At 42.6% G+C, this 24,271-nt stretch overlaps 1 protein-coding gene and 1 long non-coding RNA gene across 3 annotated transcripts in view; one reads left to right on the forward strand and one right to left on the reverse strand.

Annotated features, from left to right (window-relative positions):
• LOC109296121 overlaps positions 1-24,271 on the forward strand; it is a 637,130-nt gene that overhangs the window by 510,725 nt on the left and 102,134 nt on the right. The window lies entirely within an intron of this gene.
• STAB2 (stabilin 2) overlaps positions 1-24,271 on the reverse strand; it is a 166,554-nt gene that overhangs the window by 103,953 nt on the left and 38,330 nt on the right. Inside the window, exons 11-23 of one of the 2 annotated variants that reach the window (XM_019515339.1) lie at positions 20,489-20,571; positions 19,291-19,440; positions 15,823-15,966; positions 14,316-14,378; positions 14,074-14,193; positions 13,435-13,488; positions 12,581-12,661; positions 10,646-10,798; positions 7,441-7,503; positions 6,459-6,542; positions 4,894-4,980; positions 3,597-3,708; positions 2,567-2,747 (exon numbers count right to left, since the gene is read on the reverse strand). In XM_019515339.1, the coding sequence (XP_019370884.1) occupies positions 2,567-2,747; positions 3,597-3,708; positions 4,894-4,980; positions 6,459-6,542; positions 7,441-7,503; positions 10,646-10,798; positions 12,581-12,661; positions 13,435-13,488; positions 14,074-14,193; positions 14,316-14,378; positions 15,823-15,966; positions 19,291-19,440; positions 20,489-20,571 (1,375 nt within the window). The remainder of the gene's footprint in view (positions 1-2,566; positions 2,748-3,596; positions 3,709-4,893; positions 4,981-6,458; positions 6,543-7,440; positions 7,504-10,645; positions 10,799-12,580; positions 12,662-13,434; positions 13,489-14,073; positions 14,194-14,315; positions 14,379-15,822; positions 15,967-19,290; positions 19,441-20,488; positions 20,572-24,271) is intronic. The other variant, XM_019515340.1, reaches the window with a different exon arrangement.

A 24,271-nucleotide genomic window follows, 5' to 3' on the forward strand; every position in this document is an offset into this window, starting at 1 on the left:
GATCTGCTCAGGTCCCTTCTGACCCTAGAAAGTATGAAAGTATGAAAGTATGAAACCAGGAAACTATGAAAATATTCAGGCACATGGCTGCAATGACTTGGGCTAGAACCTGGGGGGCACTGAAGCAGACTTCCCTTCTCTTTGACAGTACTGAGGTGAGGGGTGTGTGGCCAGGCCTGGCAGGATGCTATGATTAGGGAGGGAGTCCCCCCCCAGCAGGGAATGTTTATCATCCTTAACTCTGTGTTTATCAACCCATTAAGAAAACAAAGCCTTTCTCCATTACTTCAAGCTCTTAAACAGCTTTTCTAAGGAAGGACATTACCAGCTACCTGTTGATTAGCTCCAAAAAGCCTTTCTGCCTGTGTCTCCCACAGCACAGACTGTAGCCAGCATATGGTCTGCTAGCCAATGCTGAGAGGTTTCTGTGTAAAGCAGAGGGGTGGGGGGAATAATCCCTGCTTAGCAGGGAGAAGCCAGACAGATGCCTGTAGTCTGCTGGAGCTCTATCCAGGGAGCAGAGGGGAGAGACCAGCCCTGCTGTATAGCAGAAAGCCCCACCCAGCCCAGAGAGCATGCTGGGATGCTGGGGGAGTCTGGTTTATCTTAAATCAGCAAGGGGTCTGGGACTGATATTGAATAAACTGGTTTCATAGTGCTTAGGGTTGGAAGGGACCTAAACAGATCATCAGGTCCGACCCCCAGTTTGAGCCAAATCAGTTAAGTCTGATACTACATTCAACCAGGTTTATCTCAAACTGGTTCCAGCCATTTTCAAACTGCTTTATGTGCACTGAACATCTGTTTTGTTACGGATTTAAACCAGTTTCTGATCATTTAAATTGGTTTATGTGTAATGTCTGTCCCTTGTCATAGGGGTCGATAGACAGAGGCAACCACCTAAGGCACAGAGAAGGAGAGAAACAAGGAGGAATAGAGGCTCCTGAGGCTCCCAATGGCACTTTCTCTAACTTTATAATATTATTTCATCAAGGCATGACAGGAAAGGTCACATGTTAGCTTGGAGAAACTTGGGGAGACTAGACAAGGCAGGGGGTAGTTCTGCCACTGGATGGTGTCACTACTAACCCTAGAGACATATCCTGTTGTAGGGACAATATGTTCAAAAGTGCTGAACTCCATTTTCTAAAGTGATTGCCTGATCTGCAGTGAGGTGACTGCGATGCATCTACACATACCTAAGCTGGCAACAGCAGGACTGTGTTCTGCCTGCCTGAGTATTTAGCCAGGATTCTGGGCCTGCATAGTCTGCTCTGAAGCTCATGTGGTCAGAAGAGCCAAGTACCTGGGGGTCTGAGGGGCCTGGCCCCCGTTAGGAAGAGGGATGTAATCTAAATTACATAAAGCTTTCCACATGTCCATTATTTGAGCACCTCTCCCCCGCCCCCTAGCAAAAATAAAAGCTGGTACCTATGCATGCTGTGGTAACTTCCTTGCTACTGTTGCCTGGGCTAGCTGGATTAAAACTCACTTGGGTGTTTCAGCATGATTCAATTACATGTGGATGTACCCAAGTCTCATTAAGGTATGTAGCTCTAGTTGCTCTACAGATGCATTCATGGTTTACTGACTTTCAGCATACTTAGACACATTGGGGGAAGGAAAAAACAAAAGACTTAGGTTCCTAAGTAACATAGACACTTCAAAATATTGCCTCCTTTAATAATTCTGCAAGTTCATGCTCCTTGATCTTTGGATCTGTTAAGCTGGGTATGAGCTCAGCCTTGGTGAGGCCACAGCTAAAGTACTGCGACCAGTTTTGGGCTTCACAATTCAAAACAGATGTGGAGAAGCTTGAGAGGGTACAAAGGAGAGCCATGCACATGATCAGAGGTCAGGAAAACAGACATTATGAAGAGAGGCTGAGAGCCATGGGACTCTTCAGCCTGGAAAAACACAGGTTCAGGGGTGATCTGGTGGCCACCTGTAAGTTTATCAGGGGTGCCTACCAGGATCTGGGGGATCATCTGTTCACCAGACCTCCCCAAGGGATGACAAGGTTGAATGGTCACAAACTCCTCCATGACCATTTCAGGCTGGACATAAGGAAGAACTTCTTTAGTGTCCGAGCCCCCAAGGTTTGGAATAGCCTGCCACCAGAGGCGGTTCAAGCACCTACTTTGAACACCTTCAAGAGACATCTGGATGCTTATCTTGCTGGGATCTTATGATCCCTGCTGACTTCCTGCCCCTGGGGCACGGAGCTGGACTCAATGATCTTCCAGTGTCCCTTCCAGCCCTAATGTCTATAAAAATCTATATAGAAATGAGTATAGAACTAGAAATTGATAATTGCTGAAAGCTTATCCCTTGTCTGCAGCTGACTCACTTTGTGGCCTTGAGCAGGTCATTTTACTCTTCTGCCTCAGTTTCTCATTCTATAAAATAGAAGTACTTATTTATCCCATGGTATTCTTATAATAGTTAATGTTTTTGTGCAGTACTATGTAGTGTTATCTTGAAACAGAAAATTCAAGTTGAACTATAAGATTAGCATAGTACTGCACCACAACTAATGCTAGCTACAGGTAAACAATGGACTTACCTCCTGATGCCATCGCTGAGCTGACAAGTTGCCTGTGCATGACAAAACTGCACAAAAGGCTGACATGGGATGACATGCTTATCACAGAATTTCCCAATATATCCACTTCTGCATGATCCAGGCAGACAGCCCCCTTCGCTGTCTATTCTGTTATTACATTTCCCATACATACATGGACATTCTATAGATGGGGCGGGGGAAGAATATGAAGTTAAATATTTGTAGAAGGCATATGTCCCTATGTGACATTCTTGATGCATTTCATGTTGTTCCTTCCTCACCCTGCCCTAAAATCTACCCCCGTCTCTTTAAATTCACGCCTTTTGAGCAACATTCTTTTAGACATTTATTTAGCAAATACATATCCTTTTTAACCACCTTCTGTGTATTGTCAGCCACAATATTTTGTATAATAATTATATAGTTAATATATATATTCAGTAATATATTTTTATAGCACACATCTTTAAATTGCCATGACAGATCTTCACAAAAGCATTTGAATGATTAAATAGATCAAACAAAACCACCCAGTGCTGTGGGGAAGCTTTTACAAGTCAGGTCCTTGTCCTATAAGGATGCTGACCTATTTAACTGAAATGGGTTGGTTAATAAGCTTGATCAAAATCCCAGTGAAATTGAAGGCAGTGGACAGATTCTCATCAATGGGCTTTGGACAGGTCCTTTGTCAATAACTAGATGCAGTAAGTTCAAGACGGTGAGCACTCCTGTTCCAGTTTCCTTGGATACAATAATTCACCCCCCCAAGTAGTTGTCTTAGATGGCACTTAATGTGGCTATTCCCTAGCTCTACCATCCTCCAAAAACACCATATCAGTATCGACTAGTGACCACTGTAGTACAAATAAACCTCAAGACACTGTGTTAAACCTCAAGACACTGTCTTGTCCACTGTGGTGGATGAGATGCTGACGGCAGGGTAGATATATATGCACCTTATAATAAGATCTATATAGAGCAGACGCTTTTGTAAACTTAGGTTAACTTCATCAGATGCTGCCATGCTTACTTTTGTCACACTGAGGTCCATATTTATCAGGGTTGGAACAGAACTGACAGTGTGATCCTTGAAATCCAACAGCACAAATACAAGTTCCATTTCCTTTCATTCCATCCACACACTGCAAGATAAAACATAAGATTTATATCCAACTGTTAAAATAAATCTCTCTGAAGAAGTTGTTGCATAACTGATGTAGGCTTATATGTATTATGATGTAATTACTCTTTTAAAATGTAAGGAATATGGGGGTGTATCTACACATGCAATTAGCTTAGCTCAATAAACTCTAGCACAGTTTGTGCTAGAGTCAGCTGCTCTTGGGTGCAGTATATACAAGTGCGCCTGGGACCGCAACTGTTTGGGTCAGGGTGGAGCAGATCCGGGCTGTCAGGGGATTCGGGGGTTGGCCCCAGGCTTCCAATCACAGTATCAAGTAGCGGAGGGGCTGGCTGGGTCAAGAGGGTGCTACTGTGCAGGGCCAGGCGGCAGTAGCACCCTCGTGCCCCAGCCAGCCCTGGTCACCATCTACACGTGCATTGTGGCACACTAAATGACTCTGCCATAGGATTGTACTTGTCCTGGGCAGTACTATTCAACAGTGGAGTTAGTTAATTTACTGCACCCCAATATGGGTGCACATGAAGACAGTGATGCTTTACTGCACCCCCGCCCCTTCCAAAATCCTAGGTCCACCAATGAGGCTGTCCAACTTATGGTCTGTGGAAAACATGTAGCCTGTGAGGGCTTAATTCATGACCCCTGGGCTTCCCATCTGGTTGCCATTCCCCTCGTTGCTTATGCTGCTGCTGCTGGGATTTCTAGCTGCTTATTGCCAGGTTCTCTGGGCTCCCCCTCACCCCCCTCCTCCAGCTTTTGCTTCCTCCCTCTGCCACTGAGAGTAGAGTGAGGTGGGGCCTTGTGGCCTGTGGGGCTCAGGGAGCCTGCAGCCTGAGGGTGGCTTGCAGGGTGTCCATTGGGTACAGTGCAATGTAGTGTGTGTGTGTGGGGTGGGGGGGAGGGGGATACAGGCACAGCATGGAGGCCTGAGGATGCCTGGATGAATATGCAGCCTCTGAACTCTCAGAAGTTGGACAGCCCCGTCTTAGAAGACTAGAGGGTTCCACCATCTTTTTTCTCCCTGTATCACTGGGTTGCTAGATAGAGACAATAAGTTGACCATACACTTCTCAAAGTGCTGTCATATTTTTGTGTACTGTGAGCTCAGGGGACTCTGGAGACTCCCCTGGCTCAGCCAGTCTCTACCGTATACGTTGTGCAGTATGCTGCCAGTGCTTTTGTTTACCTGTCCATTTCCTGAGCAGGGCTTGGAAAAACCTCCAGGACATTGACTGCAATCTGAACCATAAAAGCCTTTGCAACATTTAGGTTCCTGTGAAATAAAATAAATATTGCTGCATGGTATGAACTATATAAACCTTTAATTGCTCATCTGAATACTTGGAGGGACATATCAAAGCATTCAGACCCAGACTGTGCACTTTCATCATAGCCCTGCTCTGTGGTTAGCATGGAGCCACACACACCAGCATTTAGATGCAGCTGGTCTGCCAAAACTACTGTTTCTATGGTGATGTGGGTAGTACCATGAGGAAGCCCACCCTGCTCACTTACTTCTCCTGAGTGCATGTTCAGGTCTGTGTAGTCAGGCAGTGTGGTCAGTTCAACATGATCCTTTGTGAGCTGCAGGAGATGCACCTAAGACAGTGTATCTAGTTGTGTTACCCAAATGCCATGGGCCCTAAGGCCCACCCAACTAAGTAGCGGCCCCTACGGTGTGGGGCCAATGAATGAATAACACAGCAAAATGCTTGGGATAACTAAGGCAAAAACAGGGTGGGAGCATTGTGTGGGTCAAAGGGTTAAAATGTAAAAAGAAGTGCACCTGAGGGGGACACTGAGCAGAGCCCCTTGGGCTGCACCCACTGGTCCTTAAAGGTATCCAAGGAGCTGGTGGACGCCACCCACTGGTGCTCTGTCCGGAAATGTGCACGGACAAGTGAGAGCAAAGTGGGCTTGCAGTCCCTGGGCATCCTCCTGGCCAGAGCCTCCTTCTTCGTCAAGTACAGGGGCCGCTTGGCCAGGGCCAGGAGGAGGTTGACCAGGAGCTCCTGGGACTTGGTAGGGCCATGGATGGGGTGACCAAAAACAAAAAGGTGGGCCTAAGACAGCCTGAGTACAGCTCCTGCTCAAGACCATGCCAAACAGATTATGCTGTCTAATTTCTGGAGTTTGGTATGTGCTGAGCAAGATGAGTGCCAAGGGTCTGTTTCTTGGCAGTGCTCCTGGACTTAGCATGGAGACAGTGTAGACATGCTGTTAGCCTTTAATAGGAGCATCACTTGCAAATAAAGGGGAATGATTCTCCCACTCTGGCACTGGTGAGGCTGCACCTGGTGTACAGTGCACTGTGAAATCTTTAATAAAATGTATTTGACCAGTATTGCTAATTATCACACTGCACAGTCCTTCATGGATGCAGCCATATGAAATAATGAAAAATGTTGGGTGTTTGAAATGTAAATGAAAGAAAAACTTGAGTCTTACCACAAAAAAGCCCTGAACAGTCATGTGTAACAGCTGCAACACCTCATTTATACAGTTGATATAAACACAGAGAATGAAAAGGCATTCTTTAATGTAATGCAAGGGAAAGTATCAGCAGAAGAGCTAAATATAGTTGATTCTTTTGCTCTAAGAACTATGGAAATTCTTTTCTAAACCACCTGCTGGTTAAGTATGTGCTGTGAAGACCTTCAGATAATATTCAGCTGCAAAAATTAAGTTAGCAAAGAAAAATGGCTAATTCTAAATATATCCCACCATAGCAAACTATATATAACTCTTTACCTTTACTGTTACATTGCAGTATCTAGCACAGCCAGTTGCTAGATTGCTCAGGGTTTCATAAACGCATCTGCCTTTTGATAAAGACTAGAACATGAGTAAATCAAAAACATTAGTATTTCCACCCAGACATTCAGTACTTCAATACAATCAAAACATTAGAGAATATTTTAACAGAACAATGTGAAATATCTCAATGTTAGTTGTGGGGTTTTTTTCATCGTTCCTTTTGATATTTCAAAGATATTTTGAATTCTAGTAAACTATTAATCTTCTTGACTTTTGGAATCTTTACTATAATATATAACTGTCTGTCTCATATACAATAAATATTGGTGAATGGTAGTAACCAAATCACTTCATAGCCATACCCAAGTCTTTTATATGGAGAAATTTGCAGCCAAAATGCCTGTGCTCTCAGAGGTGACACAGATAAGTTTTCTGTTTATCCTAAAACATATGTCCATTTAACCAGCTCCTTACCTGCACCTTTCCTACACAACCACTCAGTCATGTTGTGATATGGGTAACTGTAGGGGAAGGCCCAGATAGAGGCTAGCAATTGTGTGCGTATGCTAACAAGTGGGGCCTATAGGCCTAAATTTGGGGGAGGAAGTGGCAAAATGTTAATTTTGGGGTGTGTTAGGGAAAGGAGAAACTTTGGCAGCTTTGGGTCTAGTGTAATGTTAATGTAACTTCATATTTTTTGTATCTAAATTCTCAGAGCAATTTTTGTAGCAACTCTTCTTTCCCTTATCTTACTTAAAAGTTAAAACAGCATTCCTGCAACATAGTACTACCCCATTTCAATTTTCTGATGCCCAAGATAGAGTCAGGAGTTATAGATACAAGACATTTCCTACAAAGTAAATTGACTTGACTGCACAGGAAAAGTGGATCAGACACACAATGCTCAGAAAACTGTAGACTAACAGAAGTTTAAATAATACAGTCATCTCTTTCTTACAATGGGAAAGTCACTTACTATAGGCTTTGAGTTCCCTGGACAAGTGCTCCTATAGACCATTGAACATTTTACACAGGGACCCTGGATAGAGACAGTACAACACAATCACATTTTAGGAAGGTGATAATAATGATGGGAAACTCATTCACAGCAGATCTGCACTATACATCTTCAGGAGTTTTCATTCTTTTTGTCTGTCTTCATTAACTTATCATGGCTCATGGAACTGCAACTCCTACCTCATCAGGGTTCCTTTGGACTGTCATTCATTCTTACCAATTCACATTCCCACCTACAGCCTGGATACAGTGTGCGGATGCTTGGTTTTGGCTGAGCTCCCCACTGACTGGAAGCTACACCTACAGTGCAGCCAGGGAATGAGGAGGCTAGGAGAAGCAGTGGTGACATGGGAACAACTGCCTACTGTCTGGCCCCAGTGTTGGCACAGGAAAAGCCACCCAGCCTGTGTCAGACTGGAGCTGGGTTGTTTCGACTTTTATCTAGGTTGCAGTGGGAAGTGGTGAGCATGTATATATTTTCTCTCTGTCACTCACACACGTAAATGCATGTGGAGCCTCAGCTGGTGTGATGAACTGGTGCAATTCATTGAAGTTTGTGGAAGTATATGGCATTTACAACAGAATGGGATCTGGCTCAATCTGTGTATTTCACTCTCTACGATGGTATCTTATGTAACTCTTAGGAAGACAACCTTAGATAACCCCCTTGAGATCTGTTGCATATAAACAGTGTAAACAGAGAAAAATATTTTCTCTGCATCCGTATCATTCTTGCACCCTGCCAAAATACAAGTATATTCACCCACACTCTTCACCTTTTGGCTTACTGTCACAAATGGCTTATTTACTACTGGGGGGCAATGGCAGATTATTTATTACTGGGGGGCAATTATACTTTAGAACTAGGAGACAGCTTTCAAGAGGAGTAGTCCTACAAAGGTGGCATCTGAAAACACCTCTGGAGTGTGGCTCTGGAGTTTGTCAAAGCTTGGGGATGATTTGGCAGTTGTCTTTTTGTGGCTACATTATTCATAATTGCTAATGTCACTGCAGTTTCAGAGAAATTAGAATAATCACCGAGTGCCAGTCCAAATGGTTGTGGAAGACACTAAATATAAAGAGCCTGAATTGCAGTAAATTTGCCCTCAGATGTATCACTGGAGACCGTAGCAATTTTATTAATTTTTTTTCAACTGAGTCTCAAGCCCTAAAGTGTTTCTATGATTTGGATTTATCTGCTGCAGATATTGTACTCTGCACACAGGAACACAGTCCCAGACTTACAAAGGTACTTATGTACTGGATAATGGAAAATTTAATACTACTTGTGAGAACTGCATGTTCCAAAGAATTATAGACAGATTTACAAAATTACTTAAACATCTAAAGATGCAGCTAAACATCTAAATAGGGTTTATAAACTTTCTAACCTAGTAAGATTCCTAACTTGTTTAGGGGTTTTTAATCTCAAAAGGTGTCTATTTACGTCTTTTGCTACCTAAAGACATTTGCAAATATTTGGCTCATAATTCTTTAAAACATTTAGTTCTCTATGGTGGATTTTCCCACTGTCCAGCATCATGCAAAGTTTCCTGTTTGCTCACTCTCAGTTTACATAATTTTGCCATTGTTACAAACCTAGACTTGGACAAATATGCCTTTGTTTGATACTGACAGTGCCTTCAATTTGTATAACCTACACATTTCCAAAAATTTCGGAGAGAACAGGACTCATTGACTTGGTTTGTCTCTTACGTTGTTAAAGGATGCCACTTTGTGACTGGAATTGTAGTGGAATGTCACAGCAAGTCATATGAATTATTTTGAAGCCTGGGATACTTACCAGACCAGAATTCATACATGGTAACTATTATAGGGCATGTAGGAATGCACAGATATTGTTGCTATCTATGGCAGTTCTAGTATCTACAAAGCACTTTAAAAAGATCATTATTATTGTTTTACAGAAAGTCAAGACAATGCACTAGGAGTTGGAGATAAGCAACAAGTTGGTGGCAGAACAAGAACAGAATCCAGGTCCAAATACATTTTGGCATTTAGGCAGATATTATGACTCCTGGACCAGCGCTCTGTTTCCTAATTAAAATCTTATATAACAAGTTATATCATAAATCCTTCATGAAAAATTTAACAGCCAACAGATGTAAGTAACTTTACTTTTTTCTTTTATGCAGATAACAAGAGTCTTTTAGATCTTACTTCCCCTCTATCTTTAAATTGCCTCTCTTTTGAATGAGTGCACTGATCAATACAGGAAGTGACCACTATTCAGGTTTCTTTTAAAAGATTCGAAATGCTAATGTTTGTTAGGTGTTGCTCAGTGTTCATACCAGAAATTGCTGTTGGAGCTTTGCCAGGTTTATGATTAGAGAGAGCACATGGAACTTAGCCATTAGCCATGGCAATAACAACCTTTTATCATCAACTCTTGTTGTTTCCTTCAGTAAAATTTGAGCCTATCCAGTTCAATTGAAGTTCTATTACAGAGTTTTGTTTCTGGATTATTTTAAATTAAACTGTAATTGGTTTACATCAGTGTATCTTCACTGTGCCAGAAATTTTATTGGCTCGGATATGTACTTGCATATGTTCACATACTGGATAATCGGAGCCACATTTATTGCAAAGGGTAAGTTCAATCTGACAGGCACTCTTATCAGCAATGGCATCTGATTGCTACTTAGTTTATAATATGTAATATGCTTTTGATCATGAACATGCTGGGTGGAACTCAATTATTGAAAATATGCATTTATTATCTCTTAAGAAACTCTAAAGTAAGACTGAAAAAAAAAATCCATGCTCTTTATTTGCCTACTGTATTTTCTGCATAACTGGTTAAAAGGAAAATGTTGATTTTTAAATGGTTGCCAAGGGAACAACAAGTAGCCACATATTGGTATACATAAGTGGAATACTGTGGTGGGGAATCTGACTTGACTTTAAGATAACTAGTTATACATGGTTGCTGTAGAAACTGGATGGGATGTCCAGGTGAGGTACCTGTTCAAGTGAATATTCTGCTTACATGCTGTACTGTTAACAGGGTTGGTGCATTTCATGAATGAATTGGTATCCAAAATGTTACCATTTTTTTTGCTGCTTTTTTAATATTGCTCTAAAGAGGAGATTGAAGTTGCAAGCATGTTTACTAATTAAAGTTTTGTACTGACTTTCCTTACCATTTTAATTTCACTTCTTTCTTCATCACATCTGTGAGGCAGAATAGGAACAATTGAGGGAGGGGTAAGAACACCTGCAAGCGTGTAAATTCGACCATTTTTTGCAACGATATCTGTTTCTTCCATTTCTTCACCATTCACCAAGATTTGTCCCTGCAGAATGAAAGGATTTCAGATAATCTTTGAAAACTATTGATACCACTACCCCAGCATATTTTATTGTCATTACTTTTAAAAATTGTTAGGTTATCAATTAGGAAAACAAGACCTAGTCTTCTCTTTCTCTTCTAATAGATGACATATGTACATATATTACACCTTTTCCTTGATGTCTTTCTTATACATCTAATAGCAGCATCTGAGCTTGATTGGTTAATTCTCACAGGTCTTCTGCGAAGTTGCTAACTAAGGGCCTGATTAATAATCATTAAAATGGTGGAAGTCTGGTTTTTTTTGACAGCAGAAGTCACTGTGTTGGGTCCATAGTGTTATTTCCATTTTACAGATGTTATACATTTTACAGATGGACATTTCACACTTTTTCTCATTTTTCCCTCCAAGGCCACTGAATACCGTGGCATAAGAGCCAGAGGTAGAACTCTATAGTTTCATTCGGGCACCTTGATATCTGCTCAGCCTTTGAACTCATCTGCTTTTTCCAAATAAAGTATATAAATCTAGTTTTTTCCCCCTAAGGCAAAAACTTGGCTAATACACGTTAACAATAGAAAGAAGTTCAATACAGCAGTTAGCTCCACTTATTAAAAGTACCTCAGATAATTTTTTGAAAAAATGCCATACACAAACAACCATGTTTCAATTGACTTATCTACAGCTCACTAATTTAAAAAGTGTATCTTGAATTGAAATATTTGCCATCACTAATTCTGGAGATTTTCCAAAGGTTGCAGACTTTTACAAGTTGCATAGGCTTGATCATTATTGTTGTTTCCACTTCAAATGGCCTCTGATTACATTTGTACTGCTTCCCTGGCCTTCCTGTGGATGCAGCTTGTGAGCATGCCCCATTCACTTGCTGCCGCCACCACTCCGCAAATGCCAAACTGGGAAACGAGGTAGGGTACCTGCTCTGGGGCAGAACTTGGGACAGACCATGAGTGGTGGCAGGGCTCTCCCCAAAGTGACCTCCCTGCCTCATTTCTGGGTTCCAGGCAAGTTGAATGGGAGAAGACATATCTTGATGCCCCAATCTGAATTCTTACCATAAATAAAGTTTTTTTCTGAGTAATTGGCTCTCAGTGGGCCAAAATCTGGGGTTCAAAGTAAGTTTTACTTTGCTCCTATTCCTATAAATGTCCTTTGAATTTGATGGAGATCTGTCTGATTGTCTATTGAAACTAAGAGTATGTTTAAAGAAGGGAAAGAGGTATGCTTTAAATGAGTTAATGAAGTGCCTAATTAATGCTTTTAAAATGTGTTGCTTGGGTTCACTAGGACAAGTGAAAATGTTATTTAAGGTGTTAAGCACTTCTATGCTAGATCCTGAGTGGGTTAATGCTAATTAAAAGATGTTAGTGAACATGATTTAAAATGCACCAGTTTCCTAGATTAGGCAGGACCTGAATGAGGAATCACTGTAGACTAGAATGATTCCTCATTCAGGTCCTGCCTAATCTAGGAAAATAGATTACTGCAATTTGTAGTAGAAATAGAAAACTACAATTTGTAGTTAGTGGGGGAAAAACACATACTAGAGGCTTTTCTGACAAACCAGTCTAGATACATTATGCATCTATCTTTCCTAAATAGAGCTGGGATTAGTGTTCTGTGAATTTCCCATTCACTTCAGTGAGGAATTTCTTTGCTTCTGCTCCTGAGAGGTTCACTGTTTTTCTTTTTGTGTTGAAAGTACCTCGATGGCTAGATCAGAGAGAGGAAAGTTCATCAGGAAAGGTTCATGTATTTTTGACTCACGTTGCTGCTTGTGTTAAAATAGATGAATTGGTTAGCCATGCTCCTGACGCGTTCTATTGAGATGAGGCTGGCTACCTCCAGCTGCAACAAGCAGAAGTGTTAAGGAGTTAGAAACAGATTGTCAACAAAAATAAGAAAATACATTATAAGGAAAAGCTAGTGGATCTCAGTTGCAATCTACCCCTTCTGCCAATGATCCAGACAAGTACTAGGATGATCCCCCATCCTTGGACTCTACTTTCTTCCCTTTTGACTCTGGTAAAAAAAGTAATAAAAAGCTAGGAAACTTGTTTTGATATTGACAAATCCACTCCTGATTTAAAACTAGGCAGGTAACAATCTTAATAGAAGTACAGAATTGCATTTGCTTATTGTAGTGACAAAAATAAGTTTTTTCCTACATTTTATTCCTGTTCTCTGTGTAGAGTCAATACTGTTACATTCTGAGGCATCAATAGAATAGCTAAGAAGTTTCAGGTCCATATTCTGCTTTCACTTGAGCTATGTTTTTCATAGCAAAAATATTATTTTTTACACTGAAGTGTATATCACAATGCTAATGGAAACAAAACACAGAGAATTTTTACTTTGGGATAGTTAGTTGAGGTTAATCCTACACACTGAGGTTACAACCCCTTGCACTGGTTAGCAATCTCTGTAGAGATGCACCTTATTTTCCTTTTTCTTTTTTTTTGCAGGGGAGACATAGCCTTAGTTTAATGCAGCCTTGCTTAGAAAGACCTTTGGTTTCAATGATGAAGAATGTTTGAAATCATTCTGGAAGGCCAAAATAATGCTTTTCTAGAGATATGTAGAGTATCTGTAGGATAGGAGAGCAAATCAATCTCACTTACCTGAGTGTAGGAGATGATGTGGTAGCGAATGAGCTCCAAAAGCTTCCGTGAACCCTGCACAAATGAAGGAAGGACTATTCTTAAAACCAAAATAAGAAATAACACAAAATTCATCTGTATTACAATGATATCAACAGGAAAGGAATAATTTTATCAATTAATTGAGCCCTGGGAAGATCAGGAACCTAAATGATACTGTCCTCATGGCATGCACCCTAGCCTAACAGTTCTACTCATCTAGTCTGAATTTTCATGCGTTCACTTTCACTTCATTTTTGGGGGTGGGGTGGGTCTTTATTTGCTGTATGTTTCAAGCTGCCCATAGGTTCTCAGCAACATACATATGCAAAGAATCCCTCTTGTGTTGATGTCCCTTTTCCATGTGGATGCAATGCTGGGTCAGACCAATGGTCCATTCAGTTCAAACTTCTGTCTCTGATAATGGTCAGCTATCTCTGAGGAAGCTACAAAAACCCCATGCTGTAGACAGGTGTGCAATAATCTGTTTCCCGTATTAGAAAATGGGACACCTAATAGTTAAAGGTTAGTTAAGACCTGGAGCATAAAAATTTAGATGTATCTGTATCAAAGTTACATTATTCTAGAATATAAAGTATTGATTTGGGTTAAGATGATTACCTCTGCAGAAAGGAGATAGTCTAGAGCTCCATCTTGCATGTTATCCAAAGCATTGTTACTTGGAACAAAGACTGTATAAGGTCCACCATCCTGTTCTAAAGCAAATGCCAGGGTAGTCTTCTGCAGGTGTGGTTTTTGGGGGGTTTTTTTAGGTTTTTTTAAGAAAGGGAAAAAAAAAGAAATTATATACCAGTTTTGTACATTAAAAATAGGTTTATAGAATTCCTTTTCTAGGCTCTTACCTCCAATAAGGATCTAAATCGGCTGCATTTCCCATTGTCTCGAAGCACTGACATTATGGTTTCCTAAAAGAATATTTGTTTAATATTTATATTGAATTACATTTAAATTAAAGAACAAAGTCACTAAACAGACAGAAGATATATTCATCAGAGGATCTGATGAACCAGTGTTTATAAATATTGGACCTATCTTAGTCATGGGTTGGCAACATAATGTCTGTGGGCTGCATCCAGCCTGCAGAGCCACTGGATCCAGCCCATGGAGCTGGAGGGCTTTGTCTGTGTCTGCGCCTGGGTTGGGGCTAGGCAGCTGGAGGCTCTGCACATTACTGCTGCTTTTCTTGTGCCCTGCATCCCTGCTCCCCTCCAGCTGTGGTGTGGGTGCACCTTCAAGCTGGTGGTGAACTATACCAGGGCCAGGCAGCTGGAAGCTCATCAGCACTGCTGTCCCTTCTTGGTGGTGCTACAGCTAGGAGATGGAATAGGGGAAGGGGGAAGGGATAAGTGGTGGCAGTGTTGATGCAACTTCCAGCTGCCTGTCCCTGGCTCAGTTCCCCACCAGCTAGAAGCTGTACCCACACTGCAGCTGGGGAGTGGAGGTAAAGTGAAGTGGTGGCAATGTGAGTTTAGCTCCCAGCTGCCTGACCCCAGCTTGGGCACAGGTGAAGACACCCACTGCTGAGGTGCAGCCGACGTCCCTTACCCCATATTGGACCAGAGCTGGGTTGTTACGGTGCATGGCTTATATGAGCTGCTGACTGCTGATCTTAGTCATTAAGGACTTGAGTATATTTGCTCTTTTTATATACTGTTTGTGTTGCAATGGCATCTAGAGGCTTTGAATGAGATTGGGATCCCAATTTTAGTAGGGATTGTACTTCATATAGTAAGATATGACCGCTACTCTAAAGAATTACATTCTATATCGTCAAAGCACGCAAAGGGTTGAAAAAAGGAAGTAGCATTATCCGTGTTTCCCAAATGAGGAAGTGAGGGGCAGATAAATTAAGTAGTTGGCCATAAGGTCACACAGGAAAAGCTGCCTCAAGAAAGCAACTGAGGCTGGGCACTAAAAAATGAAGGGACCCAAAACCATCAGTCACTTTTCAGACTCTATGCTTTTAATATTTTGATTACTGGTTTGAATATATTTAGGTTGGCAATTATCCTAAAATCTCTACCATCTAATGGCTGCTCTGTTAAATGAATTGGTTGTTTTAGTCCATTTTCCAGTGGAAAGGAATCTACAAGTCAGATCACCATTACATCCAACCACTTTATGGGTCATGTAATAGAGAAGTAAATATCTGAATGGCATGGTAACTGCCTGTCCCCTTTCACTTTGAAAGTTGTGTGCCAGGGTCAGGGTTGAAGCACAATGGCAGGATACAGTGAGGAAACTAGTACAGTTGTTGTCAATAAGGCATGTTTCATGAGCACTGTATTCATTGAAAAGTAATTTAAATGGGAAGTCCTGTAGTTAACACCTGTGTATATTAGGCCTCACCTCTTTAGTGTTCTCAAACGTTGGTTCAACATTGTCCATGGCCTTGTCAATAATGTGCAAAATTCCATTGGAAGCAATTAGATCCCCCTGTAAGATTTTTCCTTTCTTCTTACCCCCCTGGAGTCTAATTTTTAATTGATTGTCCTAAAACAAATCAGACAATAGATATTGAATTCCTTGAATCCCTTTTCCTGGGAGCTTTTGCATTTGAAATTCAATGAGAATATGCATGCTTTATGGTCTATACCAGGGCCATTCACTTGGCAGCCCACAGGCCACATCTAACCATGGGAATGTTAAAAGCAGCCCCTTGTCCCTAGACTAGCCACCATTCCTTCCATCTCTCTCCAGCAGCTGCCACTGGAGTCTCTGGGTTCCCCCTCCATCCTTTTGCTTCTTTTGCCTGAGCCCACCTCTGGCAGCTGGATGGGGCATCCCAGACCTTAGAAAGCCTGCAGCCAGGGGGCTTGGGCAACCCAGGCACCCTATGTGTCATGATAGTGCCAATGCAGCTGCAGCACACCAGAGAATCATAGGGAAGGGGATGGGGATACACATGACAGGGTGTGGTGTGATGCAGTACAGTTGGGTGGGGCACAAGGCATGGTATGGGGGTACAGGCACAGTGCAGTAAAAGGGGCATGCAGTGTGCGGGGGCATGTGGCACAGTGCACTGGGGGGAGGTGTTGTGCATGCAATGTAGCAGGGGGGCTGTCCCCACAGCATTGTATGTGACCTGGGGGCATTTGGTCTATGCAGTGTGTAGTAGAAGCTGGACACCCCTGGTCTATATCAATACAGTGCATCCAGGGCCATCACCTGGACCATTAAATCTGGAAGTTCAGGCCTTATCCAAAGCTCAGCAAAGGAAAGGAAAGGCTCCCAGTGACTTCAGCGTACTGTATTACTTGTTTACCAGACAGCAAAGTGCAGAATAGACAAAAGAATGGTGAACAGTATTAGCTTTATGGTAAGAGGAAAAATCTAATTTTACACTAATACAACTCTGATGGTTTGGACTAATAAAAATCTGCCAGGAAACAATTTACAATGTGATTGAAGCTAATGGATAAACTCAAGTAACCTTAGGGGCATATAAATCATTTCCTTTTATTGTGTAGCTATTTAAAAAAAAGCCAAAATGTTGCTGATCATGCTTTGTACTGAAGTCTGCAGGAAACTCTGAAACGATAGGCTACACTTGTGTTTTCCTGTTATAAATGGAACAACTCTTCATTTAAAATTATATATATATATTTTCTGAGGTGACTCTGACTAGTGAAATAAATAAGGAAAACTAGCTTTGAGTCATCACACAGGCTTAAGTTATTCAGTGAGCATTAGCTGCTTGTGAATAGCACTACCTGCTCTTAAAAAGGTTATGGGTAAGTGTACTGCATTGAAAACAGTGACAACTGTTCAGCTATGGAGTCAAGTCATCCCTGGTTTCATTCCACATTAGTTAGTAGATGAATTTTAGCATACCTCTTTAAAAAAAAATCCAGACCTATATTATTTATATGGATAACTCATTGTGGATGAGCTTTACCTTGGGGGCTGGTTGTGACCCAGTAGGTCACAGGGTTCAGCAATATGACCTCTAGCTGCTCTTACATGCTGAGGCTTATACTTAGCTTCCATCACCAAGTGAGTGTGCCACTTTATTTTTCATACTATTGACTTAGATTCTTGCAGTGTCCCCATTCTTGAGGCAGAAGGTTGCATGCTGTGCAGGCCAAGGTACACCCCTGTGTTTAGGATGATTTTTCTAAAATGAAAACACCATTTCTAATACATAAAAGCCTATTTATCATCCATTCAGCTTACTAGAAGTGTAATGGTGAATTTCTGTTTGCAAGGAAGTTAATGGGAGCTTTGCCACTGACTTCAGTGCAACCTGAATTTCACCAAGACTCTCTGCAGTATTGGGACTGTGGCTATTGTACAGTAATGCTTACAGTAGCCCAGTGGCGCTCAACTTATTATTCCTGTAGGATGGATGCATGGCATAGGGCTGGTCCATGGACCATACCCATAGGTGGAGGGAGACATATTTGAGGGGAGGCAGGGGGCTGAGCATGCACATACATATGCACATGCTTCCCACTGTGGGAAAGTCTGTGGGGGGAGGGGAAAGGGCCATGGTGGGGAGGGAGTGGGTCTGGAATTGGGGCTGGAACCAGGCAGGGACTGGGAGGGAACAGAGCAGAGCCGGGCCCAGGATGGGGATCAGAGCTGGAGCCTGCTGTGCCTATGCGGCCACCCCTCCCCCTGTACCCAGGGTCGTTGTCCAGCACCAGTGGCCCCCACGAATCCACCCTCCCCCTCCCTGCCCCACCACCAGCTGCCTCCTACACCGACCCTGTCCCTGCACCACCTGGGGGGCATGGAGCCAAGGGTCAGGAGGGGACAGAACCCCTGGGACACCCACAGCTACTCTACCCCTCTCCAAGTCACCCCCAGAAACAGCCTGACACAGCTTGGGAGCTCCTACAGAAATGCAGTGGCGGAGAGCCAAGAGGGGGGCATATGGCCCCCCAATCTTTGCATGGGCCAAGGGCAGGGTGCAGCTGTGAGCTGGGCTCTGCCTGCTTCCTGCCTCTGCACTTGCTACCATCTTTGAAAGCGACACGGTGCCATGTGCGTCCTGTTGCTGGGTGGGCTGGGCAGCAAGGCACATGGTGCTGCACCACACTACTTGGCTCCCTGGTGTCGCACCTCAGAGAAGCTGCTGGGCTCCGATTGTCCCACAGTCTGGCCCGGGTGAATGGGGCTCTGACCAGGCTGGATTGTGGTGCCAATCCCCATATTGCAGCAGGGAGCAGGGCAGGGGCAGATGTGAATGATTCACCCCTACTCCTATCCCATTCCCTCCTGCACTGTAAGGGTCTTGATCTGCCCTGCCCCTGAGCCCAGGCAGTCATAAAGAAAGCAGATAAAAAGAAACTTACCTGCCTGCTGGGCCATCTGTGATCCTGGCTGCACAGGGTATCTGAGTGTGTGTGCTGCTTCCCCCCTGCTGCAGCAGTCTGTGGCTGGGCTGCCCTACTGCCATATCTGCTACCCTGCATTTGGGGAGTCTGAACCCTGTTAGCTCCCCCTTCCTCCGCCTATGCCGATACCTTGTGGGGTTGTGCCCCACTCCGTGCAGTCTTAGCCCCACACAGGGCTACACTGGCCTCCCAAGGCATTTGGCAGCAGGGAAGCGGCAATTAACACTGCCACTGCTCCCCCAGTGCCAAATTTCTAGACCCTTGGGGAGCCCAGTGGGCTGGATGACACAGCTCCAGGGGCCAGATCTAGCCCCCAGGCCAAGGGTTGAGCATCCCTGAGCTAGCCAGCTCACAGTCTGCAACATGTTGACTCAGATGGTATGACTGACATTTTCCTTATGAAATTAAAAGCTCCATAAATATGGAGGAGATGCGCAGATGCTATTTTAATATCAAAATCTAGAGGTGCTCTTACTTTGTCACCCTTTAATATCTCCCCTGACTTTCCAGTCAAAGTATAAATTGTATTTGTATTATTCAAGTCATTGGTGCCCAGCTGACCAGCAATTATATGGAGTTTTGCAAAGTACTGGGCTTTCTCCTTGTTGCTGAGAAGATCGTTTATCTAGAAGATAAAGGAACACAATAGTGATTTATTTCAATATATTACAGCCTATATTAAAAAATGACGAATTAATGTTGTTTCCAGTTTTGCAACAGATTGTATGCTAAATTAACCAAGTGGGATGCAAACAATATATGTTCTGAAATGAATGTATAGGGTGTGATCCAAGACCCATAGAAATCAATGGAAGCCCTTCTATTGGCTTAGGTGGGGTAGATCACACCCTTACACCCATGGTAAACAGTAAGCACGTGAGTATCCCACTGACTTGAGTGGAAGTTGCTGATGCTCAGTGCTTTGAAAATCAGGCCACTTACTAGGCACCCAAATATTGATGCCAGGGTAGAGCTCATTGAATGTGTCTTTTCCCTTTGACAGACTTCTATTTCCTTCCAAATATTTATTTTCCAAAGTAATGAGAACAGTTTGGATCTTAATTATTGTGTTTTGCTCCCCTTCTTATTGCCCTGGCTTGTCTGAGTCAGGGGAACTGAGGAGAGACTAAAAGGGGAGAAGCTCCTTCCCCACCCCCTGCCCACCCCACCTGAAAAAGTTCAGTTTGAAACAATGTTAAGGTAAATAGTCTGTTAATAAGTAATGAAACATTTTTCATTAACATGAATCAAATTATTTTGGTTAAAAATGTTGTATTTTAAATATTGCTTTTGGATAAGCCTTACATAAATGCCTAACCTGAGGCATCCATTTTGGAAAAGTGTGGCCTTAATTTTTAATTTTTTATTGCAAGTAGCTGTGTATACAAAACATACGTAAAGTATATACAAACAAAACATAAAGTTTTAAAGTAGCATTGCATCATGGCCCAAATCAAAATAAATAAATACATAAATAAAGACCTTTGAATCTTTTTCAAGTATCAAAGCAATATTATTTTGACTCCTTGATTGGTATGAAGAGCACTAACTCCACTGGAAAAAGTTTTTATTCCCTGATAGCTATAATTGCCTATGGAATTTGAAATCTGATTTTCAGGCAAAGGATAACAAACAAACAAACACCCCCTCCAACCACAATTCCCTGTACTTACATTAACTCCTCTGAAGCCTTTGTTTGTTGGTAATAGCACAGTAAGTGGTCCCAGACTACTTAGAGCCCATTCATAGGCATATTCTTATAAGGAAAAGCAAAAGACAAAATGTATACTGTGAGCCACTAGAGGCAGGATTTCTATATTCTATGTTCTACGCAATGTAAGGGCACTGTTGTTGCCCACTCAACAGAATAACAATATCTGCGTTTATTAAAATGTAACTGCTAAATAGCTTGGTGATTCACTGAAATATGAATAAGAAATTATTCATGGAATCCAAACATCCCTACGTATACTCAGTATGCAGACAAAAAACATGTATTTTGATAGTCTAGCTGCCATGGCATGGAACTCAGTATAAGTCTTGATAACAGGGTTTCCTTAAGCTTGCATTAGTTTCTGTGCAGAAAAGCTGGATTACTACTTTACAAAAAACTGGCTTCTGAGGATGTTGCCTATGCTGGTACTGCACATATCAGGGAACAAGCAGCTAGGTCATACGAATGGATGAACTGCTATGTAAGCTTCCCATGATGACACAACCATATCATAGTACTAGTGCCACAGTTAAGGTCATTAAGTATTTCTTATATAAAAGCCTGCTTCCATAGGTTTAAAATTATAATTCTAAATGTTGGTACTTGGAGCATTTTTTTTTCTTTTTATAGTTACAAGTACTGTCTACTCTAAAATAAATTCAAGAAATACAATTTAAGACTCCATAGTTTGGCTTTAAAATGTACAGCATGAACTGCTTTGTGTAGCTGATTCTTTTTTGTTTTTACAGACAAGGTTCTTTAGGTAGATGTGATATCTTTTATTATTCCAACCAAATAGTTGGAAAAATTGTTCTTTGCAAGCTTGCAGGCACAAACACACTTCTTCAGGCATAGGGAGAGTTTGCTGGTGTTTTATGTGCTCTCCTGGGTAGAATAGAAGCCAATAAGCAAAATGCAGGTCTTTGCAAATGCAGATGTGTGGCAGTGAGGATCAGAGGGAAAGAATTTACCATGCAGTTAATGTAGTGTCACCTGTGCAGTTAACATGCATGCATCAGAGTAGCTCACTGCTGATAAATCAAAAAGGCTATTAAAGGAATGAATAGGGAGCAGATATCTTGCATTAATGTTATTCTTAATTATTTGTTTTATAGGAAGACTTGGAGATCTCAAAATGTTAGCCATCATGCAAACATGTAGTGAGAACACCAAATGAGGGTACACCTCCAGTGTGTAGTCCTGATGCATCATATTCCTCCATGCACTGCAAAAAAATGGACTTATTGGCAAAAATTAGCATATTTTATCCTGAGGCCAAATACAGAGAATTTTCATTCTTTTCTGGGTAAGAATTTAGGATCTTGCATAGTTTAATTGTGATAACTTTATTGCATAATAATGATTTAAACAAATAATATCTTTAGCAGTGTTTCTTGGCCTTGAGGTATTTAACTCAGGTGTGTGGTATCATTTTGAAAGTAGCTTCACATTTTAAAGCTTGAGATAAATACAATATTTGTATGTTATACTCCTCATGAGATGCTTGCAATATATGATAAACACTGTCACCCTTTACTTAGGCCCCTGAACTTTTCTGAACAGGTTGCAAAAGCAAGCCATGTTTGGTGCAGTCTGACTGAGCAAAATCAAAAGCATTCTAGATTGGGCTTACACCATGAGGTAACAGACATGAGGAAACAGTTGCAGATAACTCACATTTCATCTTGTTCACAAAAACAATGCTGTGTCACACACACGACCAAAGCATCCTGTTTCCCAAATTCTTTGTTCTCTCCTCAACAATCTCTTCCACTATCTCTTTGCTATCCTTCCTGTTTACCTGCACTTCCAACTAGGCTATTTCCTCCCTCCCATTCCTCTTATAGTTACAGCATTCAGGATATCAGTACTGCCACAACTTTAGCAGCTCATCTGCTTTATAATAGCCAGAGCTTTATCTCACTTGTGCAGTTGTTTATATATTTTTTTGCTATCTTTACATTAGACTAAAAATACTCCAAACTGCCTTGGTGAATGGATTTAAATTATTACCTAATAGACGGTTTGTAGCTCTTTTTTCCACCTCTAACTTGCTTCATCATATCTGACTCAGACTATTAGCACAATAGATCATTCACATGAAACTATTTAATCAGCAAACAGTGAGTCTCAGCAGGGTAAAAATATTCTCTTGAAACATCTAGTGTTCAATGAATTTTTTGGTGAATCCAAAACAAGGTTCAGCAGGAACTGCTTCAGGACTGAGGACCATAGGCAGAGGAAGAAAAGATGTTTTGTGGGGGTTGAGTGCACGCGCATGCAAGTGTGCACACACAAGCCTCCCCCCCTCCCCCCCGCAAGTAAGCCTGTCGTGGGAAGGGGTGTGGGGGGAGGCAGATCAAGGGCCCCGCAGTGAGGGAGGGAATGGGACTGAGATGGGCAGGGGCTGAGCTGGGTCATGGGACATTCAGAGCCCAGACAGCTCATCCAGGGGTGTAGGGGGCTCCTGCTGCTGCGTGCACCCCCAGGGCAGGCACAGGGAGCATGTGTCCCCCAATCTATGTCCTGGGTGGAGGCGGGCTGCCACTACAGGCTAGGGTCTGCACCCCACTGCCAGTGCCCCGGGAGCAGCATGATGCCACGCGCCTCCTGCATGCTGGCTGCTCTGCCTTCCTGGCAGTGGGAGATGCATGATGTTGCACAGTTGCTGTGGCACCATTAGTGGGGTGCGGAGCGTAGCCCACAGCAGCACCCTATCTCCATCCTGTGCACAGCACGGATTGGGGGGCATGTATACCCTGTGCCTGCTCCCAGGGGACAGTGGTGGGAGCCCACCCTGCACCCCTGAACGAGCTGCCCAGGTAGCAAGAATCTAATGACTCATCCTGGGGCCCCATTCACCCCCCCCACTCCACAGGGGCCTCAATCTGCCCCCTCCACACCCCTTCCCACCCCGCGCCCCTTCTTATCTACACATTTACTTGCTGGGTGCTGCTCCGCACACAGCCAGGTTGAGCTCCCAGTTGCCTGCAGTCTTCAGCTGCTTATCCGTCTCTGTGCATGCCCCTCCCCTACTGCTGCAGCTGCCCATAGCACGTGCCCAGGCTGCCCATGTTTGAGGGGATTAAGCCCCGTTAGCCCCGGCCTTCCACTGCCTATACTGAGGACTCTGTATTGCCTATGTCTGTAGCTCTGGGGCAGTCATGAAAGGGGCACAACCCTAATGTTGGGATCCCAGGAGAACACAGCTCCTGGGCTAGACAACAATTGTAGACCATCCAGGGTCAGTACCTAAAAACCCTGCAAGTTCTGTTCTAACTAAGGCTCTACTCCTGGTACTGGAGCAGGAGCCTGGAAGCTCTGCGAATGCCAGTTAGAGCTAGGGACCTCACAGCTTTCTGTTTTTTGCTAATTTTGCTATTTCTTGACATAGGTTTGTGGCAGTTTTTCCTTGTAATTTCTGATTCACAGGAAACTTTCTAATATGTTGCTTTCTTTCAGAGCAATTAGAAAAGTAGCTCCGGGTGAGATTAGAGGAGGAGGAGCCAGAAATTGTTGAGATTTCATTCATAATTTCAAAACCTGCCTTGCTAATATGTGTGTATTTATTTTTAAAATCACTTGGCATTCTGAAGCAAACAGAGTAGAAAGTTTTCCAGAATACTTCACTAAAAAAGAATGAGCTGCTAGATACTTTGGGGGACCAGATGAGTAATCTTGCATTTTTAGTGACCATGGACATTTCTAAGTATCAAATTAGGCATTGTTTTACTGAGTCTTC

The sequence above is a fragment of the Gavialis gangeticus genome, unplaced genomic scaffold (assembly GCF_001723915.1).
Source record: "Gavialis gangeticus isolate Ggan-Ray unplaced genomic scaffold, GavGan_comp1, whole genome shotgun sequence".
Taxonomy (NCBI): Eukaryota; Metazoa; Chordata; order Crocodylia; family Gavialidae; genus Gavialis; species Gavialis gangeticus.